The following is a 12,035-nucleotide window of genomic DNA, read 5'->3' on the forward strand; positions in this document are numbered from 1 at the left end:
ACTGTGTGTAATGTTCTTCTGCTTCTGCTCATTTCACTTTACTTCATTTCATGTAAGTCTTTCCAGGGCTCTCTCTGTCTCTGTCTCACTGTCTCTGTCTCTCTGTTTTTCTCTGTCTCTTTGTCTCTCTCTGTCTCTGTCTCTCTCCGTCTCTGTCTCTGTCTCTCTCTCTCTCTCTCTCTGCCTCTCTGTCTCTCTCTCTGTCTCTCTCTCTCTCTCTCTCTCTCTCTCTCTCTCTCTCTCTCTCTCTCACCTATGGGGAGGGATGGTGGTAGTATGTATACATGTTTTTCTATAAATGTTTCTTCTAACCATATATGGAAGTGAGTCAAATTTATAAGAATATGTTTCATTCCCTAGTCAATAAGTGATCAAAGATATGAAAAGGCAGTTTTCAGAAGAAGAAATGAAAGTAATCTATCATCATATGAAAAATGTTCCAAGTCAATATTGATGATAAAACAACTCTGAATGGATGTAGGAAAATTGGATGCCAGTACATTGTTGGTGGAGTTATGACTTGATTTAATCAGTTTGGAGAACAATTTGGAAGTATGCCCAGTGGTTTACAAATCTGCGTATACCCCTTTGACCCAACAATAAAACTACTAGGTTGCTATCCAAAAGAAGTCAAAGAAAAGGAAAAGGATATTTATTAAATAAATTTATTGAATAAAAAAATAAAATAGTTATAACAGTTATTTTTGTGGGGACAAAAATTTGCATTTTTAAAATGTCCATCAATTGTAGACTATGTAAGTTGTGGTATAATTATATGAACTGATGCAATGTGAAACGAGCAGAACATTGTACACAGTAACATTATTGTATGATGATCAACTGTGAAAGTCTTAACTATTCTCAGCAATACAATGGTTCAATTAAAACTGAATGACTTTTGATGTAAAATGTTATCCATCTACAAGGAGAGAACTAATATTCTCTGAGTACAGATAGAAGTATGCTTTATTTCAAACTTTATTTGTGTGTGTGTGTGTGTGTGTGTGTGTTTTCTTTTGCAACATGACCAATATGGAATATGTTTTGAATGTCCAGGAACCAAGAGAATTTGGAACTCAAAATAAAAAAAAATTAAAAATTGTTTTTATATGTGATTGAGAAAAACACTGAACAAAAGCCAAAATCCTCTAACACTATATTGTCTTTTGGAAGAGATCTATAACCAGAGATGGGTTAAAGTCAAGTCACTTCAGCTCACAAGAATCAACACACTTTCAGTGTGAATATTTAATAAGCAAAGGCTTAAAATTAACAAATCAGAATGTGACTTATTGTTTAATTGATTGTTCATAATGCAAATTAAACTTAAAAGTGAGTCTTGTTAAAAAAAAAGACTTATTGCACAACCTCCCTTTCCCTCCCTCTGTCAAAGTCTCTTTTATAGTATAAGTAGTAGTCACTAACTTAGAAACTAGTCTGACATTAATACTCTATTTTTTTCAGTTTTGATGAGGGGGAAAAATTAGGTACTCATAAGTCATTGAAGAGTTAACAGATATTTATTTACATAACTCAAAATCTAGGAAAAACATGTATGTAACAAGGATACACTTGGTGAAGAAGCTATGCCAAAAAGACATCAGAAAACTAAGACCAGGGAGTACTAACTTGCACCTTTGTTGTACTCCAGGCCAAATAAGTCCTTGCTTTGTCAACTTTAAAGACAAAGTTGCCTTACCCATGTTGTTTGCGAAAGTAGAATTGATTCATGTATTGAAATTGTAGGATTAACCCAATCTATGGTCTGTCTTCTTTTATATTAGAAGAGAAGTCAGGTAAATGATAAATGAAGATAAGTAGATAGATAAATATATGATAGATAGACCTTTTATTAAGCACTGCCTCTATGTCCATTGAATCAAAGCGACTTGTTAAGATAGAAACTGCTAATATGTTACAAAGGCAGTGTTTGAAAACCAGGTCTATCAACTTCAAATCTAGTCTTACATTACTACAGTTTGTGTCAATTTATATCATATCAGTAACATTGAAAGAAAAATGAAACTTGCAGCTGAATGAAAGAATGACTCATAGGTGCTATTTGGAGCGACAAATAGACATGACAGAAAATTTTATTAGATGTCTTGTGGCAAAAAGAAATATCTTTTCACAGGGCACTTGATTATCTTGTATTTTAATGCTTTCAGTAAGGTTTTTTAAAAAAAGATTATTTTGAAAATATTTTAAATATGTGCAGAAAATTTGTTGAAGAGAGTGAAAAAGTAGAGAGATTCTACAAAGAATACAGTAATATCTACTAAATAATATATATATATGGATATTAAATTACTTGAAAGCAAAAGTAGACAGAAAGGATTGTAGCCAGTACATATAGAGATAAATATAGAACTATATCTAGATACACGATAGATAGATAGATAGATAGATAGATAGATGATAGATAGATAGATTAGATGCAGATAAATATAAAAATATGGCTTAGTGGAAAAAACTTAAAAGAAGCCAGAAGTTTACAAATACAATAAATAAAATGTATACTGTTTAATTTAAACAATTATTAACTATACTCTGATTAAAAAAAGGCATAGTGAGTGGAAGAATTGGTATCAATAATGATTGCAACAAATTCCTAAAGATTATTTGCTATAATCAGCAGACCAAATCACACTTCTCTCAGCCAACAGACCCTTGATCTCTTTGACAAGTAGAAATATATGGTAACCAAGGGAAATTCCAATATAGAAATAAAATCATCTGTTATATTTTACAGAGAATAGTAAGACATTAAGGCAAAATCATTTCACAGAAATATGTAAGAAGCAGTGGACTAAAACAAAAGGCCAAAGAAAACTTGGAGACAGTCCAATTAAGCAAAATTATACCCTAAGAATTTAAGAATGACATAGAAAGAGGACAGAAAGGAGGTAAAAATTGAAGATAGCTTATATTCTTTTATTTGGAAGTAAAAGAGGCATTGAATAAAAGAAATAGGAAAATAAATTACTTAGACAAAGTAAAATAAAGAGTCTGTTCAGGAAGCAACATAATTTTGAAGGATTATCTGATCAAAAGTTAAGATATATATAAAGTCTCAAATCTCACTTTTAATAAAAGTTGTTCATTGAATTTTAGTTTTTGCAAGACAATGGGGTTAAGTGACTTGCTCATGGTCACATAGCATGATAATTATTAAGTGTTTGAGGCTGGATTTGAACTCAGGTCCTCCTGACTCTCGGGCTGGTGTTCTATCCACTCTACCACCTAGTTGCTCCAGTTCATTGAATTTTAAAACCTAATAGCCTGTGTATTTGCAAATATCTAAATTACCTAGTATGTTCCAGGAATCATTCTAAAGGCTAGGGATATAAAATGAAACAAGACTTTCCCTCCATTTTAGGAGCTCACAATCCTGAATAGACTACATATGTATATAAATGGATATATATATACCAGGAAATAGTATATAATTAACCAGGGGAATTAACAAGAATCAATAGGGTTTGGGGAAATTCTTCTTGTAAAAGCTGTAATTAAAAGGAAGTCAAGGAAGCCAGTAGATGGAGAAAATTCCAGGCATTTCCAGAAAACAATGCCCTTATTCAAGAAAAGAAGAATCAAGATTATAGAAAACCTAGGAGGCCAGTATAGTTTTATCAAAGAACATGAGTCAAAAAGTAAGGAATAAGGAAACTGAATAGTGTTTTAGGGTCTAATTACAAAGAACTTTGAAATTCAAACAAAAGCTTTTGCATTTGATCCTGGAGGAACCACTGGAGTATATTGTGAGAGTTACATAATTAGACCTTTGCTTTATAAAAATCTTGATTAAACTCTGAGAAGGAAATAGGCAGACTTTCATAAATTCTATAAATGGATGCCCTCCAGTCTATCTTTGCTTTGATGTTATTTAATATCCAGTGCATGTCTTTTTAATCACACAACAGATTAAAAGAAATAGAAAAAACAAGCTCTATGTTTGTTGACACTTCTATTTGGATTGGATAAAGCTAAAAGTTCCTTTAAAAGTTCTTCAAATGGGGGCAGCTAGATGACAATGTGGATAGAGCACCATTGGAGTCAAGAGAATCTAAATTCAAATCCAGACTAGACAAGTGATATTTACTATTTGTGTGACCTTGGACAATTCACTTAATCCCATTGTCTTATAAAAAAATGTCCAAATGTTGTTCTCATGTATATATAATCAAAGATTACTTTTAAATACATACAATAGAATGATTTTGATAATCTTTTGATTATTTATTAAAAATGAGGCAGAGAGATGTGTATTTTCTAAAAAATTTTCACTGCTGTGAAAGATGTACAGTGTATGAGGGAAAAAGTGTTCCCTAAAGATGGTGAGTCTCTCAAGATGTCTGCAAATAAAATTGAACTGAATCTCAAGCCTGTTCACCATGGGGTTGGTAATGTAGGATTAAAATTCATGAGAGAGATTGGAACTGTATATACAGCTTAGGGAGTCATTCACTTAGAGATGGCAATTACTCTGGAGGGTTAATAACAAGGACCACAAGACAGGGAATAGAAAAAAGATTAAAAGAAGGCCCAAGGTATGGTTGTGGAGGATAGTCTAGGAGATAAGAGTTTAGATGATGATACAACAGAGAAGACTGAAGAGTAGTCAGAAAGGTAGTAAGAGAGCTAAGACGGTACAGTGTCATGAACCAAAAGGGAAGAGAAAATATTTAGGAGTAGAGGGTGGTTAGCAGTGTCAAAAGACAGAAAAAAGATAAAAATAGACTGATAAAAGGCAATTAGAGTTGTTTTAAAAGCTCACTGATAATGTTGGGGAGAACAATTTCCATAAAGGGGTAAGACTAGATACCAGGCTGGCTAGGTGGTGCAGTGGATAGAGCACTGACCCTGGAGTCAGGAGTACCTGAGTTCAAATCGGGACTCAGACACTTAATAATTACCTAGCTGTAACCACTTAACCCCATTTGCCTTGCAAAAACCTAAAAAAAAAAAAAGAAAAGAGTGGATGCCAATTTGAAAGATGCAGAGAAATAAAAATTAGGTAAGAATATGGAAATGTTTGAGGAAAATGTTTAAAGGACTCTTTGTGGGAGTTTGGAGATATTGGATGATAACTCGAGGGAGTATCAGATGTTCTTTGAAGGCTAGGGGAGAACTTAAATGTTTGTAAATGCTAGGTAAGGGGATGGACAATTAGAAAATATTGAAGATAACAATGAAGCGGGTATGATCAAAAACACAAACTCCCTGATGCATGGCAAAGGAAAGAATTTAAGGCATCAGTAGAGGCATTTACATTGTCAAGGAGCAAGACTACTTTTCTTTGAGCAAAGGAACACAGAGAGAGGGATGATGAAGAATAATGTTGGAGTATGGGACAGAGCTAGAAGAGGAAGCTGAGAGTCAATGGCTTCTATTTTCTCAGTAGCAACTTTAAAATTCTAAACCAGCAGTGTTTCAATAATTTTTCAATATAGATAAAATTTAAATTTTATCACCTTGCCTGTGAACAAAGTAAAAATATGTTTTGTATAAGTCTTGCTACTTGATTGTTTAAGCTAATTAACAGAACTTGACAGCTGGTCCAGAATTTGAGGTAAAATTTCCCTGCTGACTAAGGTAGTGAAAAAGAATTTAATGTTCATTAAAATATGTCACAATGCAAGACCCAAAACAGTTGCCATCTGTCACCATGTCCTATCACACACCTAACCTTATACAATATGATAAGCCTAGTTTTTTTTTTCAACCTATGACCTACCTAATTTAATTTGAAACAAAATTACTAACAACCTTTAAGGTTCTCTCTCTCCTCACACCTCAACACATCATACTTCTGAATGGGGAAGAAAGGATTGTTGTTTGCTTCCTCCACTTCTGCTTTAGTAGTAGTGTGAGTATTGGAGGATGTTGGAGTGGAGATGAAAGCAATATATTTAAGTGGCCAATAATGATTTCTTTTTCTTTTGGTGTGATAATGACTAGACAAAGAATTGTACTGTTGAGGAGTTTTCCTTATGAGGGATTATAGGGAAGGATCCAGGAGTATGCTTGCTAGGAAAAACAAACTTTGAACTATTAACAAAAAGGTATCATTCTACGTAAGCATGGCATCTTTCATGGTCTAGTCTACAGCTACACACATGATATTGTGAGATTAATGAGCAACAATACATGTCATTTGAATTTATGAATGAATGAGTTCCCAAATAGTTAAGTAGAGCAAGATTCATACCTTAATAATCTCTATCCCATTGCTTGAGATGTGAATGTTTTCTTGTGAATTTTATCTTGAGAACTTTGCTTTTTGTATTTATAATAATAATAATAATATATTTCTCTTTTATTTATAATAATAAATATCATTAATAGTAAATATTAACAATTAATACTTTTATTCATGATTGTCATTTATTTAGCACTCTTAAATTTTACAAAGTATTTTAATACATTAGCTCCTTTGATCTTCATAACAACCTGTGGAATAGGAAATGACATTGATTTTTGCCCATTTTTGCCCATTGATTTTGCCCAACAAACAAGAAAAAAAATGCAACTCAGAAAGGTTAAATGTAACTTGTAAAGTCTAGTAGATGTAAGATCCAGCATCCTAACCAAGATCTTTGACCTTTTTTATTATGGTACATCCAGTATTATTTTCTCAATAATGTGCTATTACCCATAAGTAAAATGGATATATAATATCTGACTTGCAGGGTTATTAAGTTAATGGCATGATAGAATATATGTGAAAACATATTGTAAAAATAAATTATTATTTTAAGTGTTATAACTTTAATATAATTCAACTTTATTTTTAGTATTTTTTTATTTTTTTAAGGCAATGGGGTTAAATGACTTGTCCAAGGTCACATAGCTATGCAATTATTAAATGTCGGAGGCTGGATTTGAACTCACATCCTCCTAACTCCAGGGCCAGTGCTCTCTCCACTGTGCCACCTAGCTTCCCCTTATAATACAGCTTTAAATTATCTATATAAGCATCCTTTTATGTAAAGTTTTCAAATGGACATCCAAGTTAATTTTCTACTATTTTTTATTATGTCTCAAATGCTTATATATGCTGCTTATATACATATACATACATATATATATGTGTGTGTGTGTGTGTGTGTGTGTGTGTGTGTGTGTGTGTTGTATTTAAGTGTTTCGGTGCATATGCAAATATATAAGTAAATAAATAAATATATATATGTGTATATATATATATATATATACATATATATACATATATATGTATATATATATATATATATATATATATATATATATATACGTTTCCTAGCACTAGTTTCATTTGTCATTAAAATCTCTGGGGATCCAATTAACTAAAAAGGTTTTATAAGAAAAACTGCTTAGACATTGCTACTTTGCACCCGAATTAGCAATATGATAATTTTCTCTAGGAATAATTCTAATATATGATGACATTTTTTCCTCTTTCTGAAGTAGTTTCAGTTAATTAAATTTGCAGTTTAAGTAATTTGCAATGCCTTCCAACCTAACATAGTTGGTCATTTTAAACCTTTTTCTGTAGAGTAAAATATGGAAGATTTTGGTGTCTATACTGTAATACTGTTTTTAACATTACTAAGAGGGCAAAAATCTTGTTGAGCAAAAGAATGTCAATATACTAATTCAAACAATTTCTGCCTTTTCTAGTTTCATATATGCCCAATATTTTCATTTGTCTTTAAGGCAGCTTTAATTGTAGAGATTTAGTCTGTTTACTCTTTGGTTGGGGTTGGGAGAGAATAAAAGGAGAATATCTCATATATTTGGCAAAAACCTGCAGAAATTTAAGACTAAGAGAAATACATTTTGTAACTTAGAATGTTTAGGAAATATGTTAAGGAACAAAAATAAATTATAAAGGCAAACAAGGAAGCAGCAAGGAGCAGCAAGCATTTAAGTTTCTACATTATCATGCACATTATTATAAATAAATTCAAAAGTCTCTGCCATCAAGGAGCTTACTTAAACTAGCCTGAAACAATGAATCCAGATAATAAGAATAAAATATATGCAATATAAATGCAAACTATTTTGAAAAAAGAAGAGTACAAAGAGACACCAAGAGGCCTTCCAATAGAAAAGTTGGTATTTAAGCTGGATCTTAAAGGGGATAATCATTCATAAGAGATTGCATTTCTAAAATATAGTTCACTACTAACCAATGTAGGTCTGGATCAAGCTGAGTTAATAATAGGACAAACTTGTGAGGAGTGTTTAATGACTTTTCTTTGTCATTATTAACATACATTCATTAAAAAAGATGACATATCTGTTAAATGTTGTTTTCTTTTCCACATAACACACCAGATATAGTAGAGTGACCATAAGATAGCGATTGGACCTGGGCTTGTAATTTGTTAGTATGAGGAGTCTTCAGGTGAGTACTTTACCAATGCAGGCCAATTCTTTTTATTCAATTTAAAGTCTGTACAAGAAGATGAACATATTTTTTTTTTGCAAGTAGTGGTTGAGAGGAATGGGAGGGTATATATTTATTATCCTCATAATTTGATTTTAGCTAGAATTAACACAGAAGAAGGAAAAGAGATTCAGACACAAAAGCAAGCTTTTCTTTTCTACTATCATAATGAAGGTAATTCTAATTAAAATGGCATGCCTGAGGTCTACAAAAGATATAAGGAAATAACAGTATAGAATATTGCAAATAAAGCAGACAGAAAATTTTTCAATTCATTTACTTTACATTAATTAAAATTTCTGTTATTATCAACAAGATGGAATTAATGCCATTTATCTTCACATTCCAAGGGCTATAGAAAGTATGTATGATGAGGGAAAAATAATAAAGCACACTAAACGTCTAACTAGGTTTACCATGATCTATTATTTGTTTTTGTTTTATCATATTACTATCTTATAAGCAAAGTGCTTAGAAAATGGTGGGGTTTAATAAATTATTTTCCATTCACTTCCATTATAACATCTGTAATAGAAGATAATTATTCAAATATCCATCGCAGCAACTTTATTAGTATGATTTCAGCCAGGTCCTGATTAATGCAAATGATGAGTCCTCTGGAGTGGTTGCATTATTTTATTTTGCGCTGCATATTTACATTGTTGAAATAAATGACCATACTTTGCATAATTAAGACAGATAAGTCATAGATAAGTGCAATTGTGAATATTTGTAATCTCATCAGGCAATTCATCATCTAGATGTAACTTTGCATCTATGATGTGAATTAAAGTTTCCAAAAACTGTCTCCCCAAAACATCCAGTGGTAAGAAGGAACATGTGTTATTATTCTTTATGTACAGATGAAGAAAACTGAAATCCAACAAGGTTAAGTCACTTCTCTATGACTACATGGTAATGAAATGCAATAGTTTGAATGTGTTTCTCTGTCTTTTGTTTTAATGGTTTGTACTTCACTGCATTGCTTATATTCATATATTTCTAAGTATTTATATAATATATGAACTTTTCTTGTACTATATATAACTTAGCCAAAATAAGAATATGTGAACATACTCTGAAAAACATAAATTATAAAAATATACTACAGAAATCTTTATTAGCACTATTGTATAAACTAATTAAAACTTATTTTAAAACAGATTTTAAAAGGAGATCTAGAAATGAAGAAACAAACTATGGATAAACTGTGTTCACTCAGTCAGGACCTACTCTCAACTTTGAAGAACAAAACAGTAGCTCAAAAGATGGAAGCATGGCTAGAAAACTTTGCCCAACGTTGGGATAATCTGATCCAAAAACTTGAAAAGAGTTCTGTGCAGGTATGCCATTAAAATTATCATGCCATAGATCATGATTTTTAACCAGTAGTTTGTGAATTAAATTTATTTTATCATTATAGTTTTACTCTTAAGTATATGTATCCCCAAAATTGGATGTAGTTTTAAGTTTATGAACCATCTGTATTTTAATATATACATTTTAAAACATCATTCTGATAAAGGATTGATAGGCTTAAACAAATTGGCAAAAGGGTTTAAGAATCCCTGCCTTCAATTATCTAAGAGGCTTTCATAAACCTTATTATTAGAATAGTATTCTTAGATAGAATAGAATACTATTTAACCGCTATTGTCAATTTCTGTTGAGAAATTTGATTATTATTTTGTCTTTCCATAGCAGCAGATGGTTGAGATGTTGACAGAAACCATTGGCAGATAGGAGAGATGGAGGAGGAAAGCTGACTACTCACATGAATTTCTGGCAATCCCCTCCTGCCCAATTGCTAGGGGTAATGCTTAGTTAGTTATTTGAAAAAAGAAGTACAGGATTTTAAACTGGTAGCCCAGGAAATATGGACTGGCTATTACATCATCGTATAATTATCAGTTCTATAACTTCAGGACTTCTTTAAATCCTCATCTGTCACCATCTTCAAAGGATTGTGGATTTGAGAGAAGTAAAATTTATTTCCATTATTTTAGGATCAGTTTGTGCCCTTAAGACTTCATCAGAAAGTCCAAGAAACTTGCTAAAAGGTTGAGTCGGTCTTAAACTGAGAATATTCTGGAGAAATATGGGAAAAAAAATCTGTCACTGATGGGATTTGAGGGTCACTATTTAAGATGAAATCAAGGTTTACTAAATAATGAAGGAATTTACATACACCCTGGGATTTTAAAACTGCTCAAGATTTATTGTAAAAATAATGCAAAGTAAGCAGGTTAAAACTTTTTCTCCTCCCAGAAAAGCAACAGGCACTTTAGGACAAGGTGAATTAAAAAAAAATGCTAGGTGAGGTTGCTTGGGAGACAGTGACAGAGACAGAGAGAGGGGTGGGTGATAAAGAGGAGAAAAAAGATAGTCAGGGAGAGCTGACTGGGCCAGAGATCAGACACGCCCAAGCAGAGGTCTGGCTCAGGTTTTATAGCCATTATCTGGGCACTGAGGGCAAAAGGGGAACCCTCCCCCCATTTGACTGAAACTAGGTCAAAAGATTGGAAACTGTGAGTTGGGAATGAGGAGACAAGATGCAAAATTTACATTTAACAATGAAACAATAGAGGTCAATTTATATCTCAGAAGCAAAGAGCCTTCCACCCTTTAACAAGATTTAGCAGCATTAAGTATTACAGAACTTGTTTCTGCTTATAAATTCTGCTTATAAATTCATAATTCTCTGCATCAAGTCACACAGAATGAAAAGATCTAGAAGGGTTAAAAGAGGTAAAGAAAGTATAGATACCTCTGATAGTATTAGAGGAAATTTTCTTGCAAAATTCATATTTGTACTATATCTACACAGTATAGGTAATACTTTAAGAGTGAAAAAAGGCATGAGGATATTTACTAAAAGAAGTTTTTGTTTTGACTTTATAACACTCTCCTATTGGTCTACAAACTATAAAAGAACACCAATATAGCTGTGATATGAATCTTAGTAATCTAGTAGCTCAAACAAGCTAGAAGGATGGTGGGGCTGGGGGAGTAGTAGTGATAAGAGACAGTTATATTAAAAAGAGGGAAAAGAGGAATTATAAATTGGAAGACCAGGGAAGAATGTTCTATGCCTGTGGAGTAATGGAATTTTTAAGTTTATAGTTTTGATTAAAAGATCTATTATTGTAATGATATCACAAAAACTTCAGTGAAGGTTTAAACTTTAATAATTTATAACTACATTTTATCTTTTGAAATCTTATTTTGTTATAAACATGGATATTTAGCATATGCTGTAAAAGAATTTTTTTCATGTTCTTAATTTTTAGGGAATCATTTCTGTTACTTATCTCAGGGTAATTTGCATTCTTATAATTAGTAAGCTTTATTAACTTAAAAATCATTGAAACTTTTGAGACATTCTACATATAAAACCATTTTTATCTGATCTATAAAATGTAATTATTTAATGTATAAGAAAATACTATTGGAGTTGGACGTAGGAAGAACCAGATCTCACTTTCCAGCCATGTAGTCATTGGGCAGGTTCCTTCATCCCTTTGAGTCTCAGTTTCCTCATAAGTAAAATAGCAATGTAAATATTATAATCCCTCACAGGGTTATCTTTGTGAATCTTAAA

At 31.9% G+C, this 12,035-nt stretch overlaps 1 protein-coding gene across 1 annotated transcript in view; it reads left to right on the top strand.

The window, feature by feature from the left end:
* The window catches only part of DMD (dystrophin), a 2,282,785-nt gene that overhangs the window by 724,914 nt on the left and 1,545,836 nt on the right, over positions 1-12,035 (top strand). Inside the window, exon 17 of the mRNA XM_074220296.1 lies at positions 9,598-9,777. Within this exon, the coding sequence (XP_074076397.1) occupies positions 9,598-9,777 (180 nt within the window). The remainder of the gene's footprint in view (positions 1-9,597; positions 9,778-12,035) is intronic.

The sequence above is a fragment of the Macrotis lagotis genome, chromosome 1 (genome assembly GCF_037893015.1).
Source record: "Macrotis lagotis isolate mMagLag1 chromosome 1, bilby.v1.9.chrom.fasta, whole genome shotgun sequence".
Lineage (NCBI taxonomy): Eukaryota > Metazoa > Chordata > Mammalia > Peramelemorphia > Peramelidae > Macrotis > Macrotis lagotis.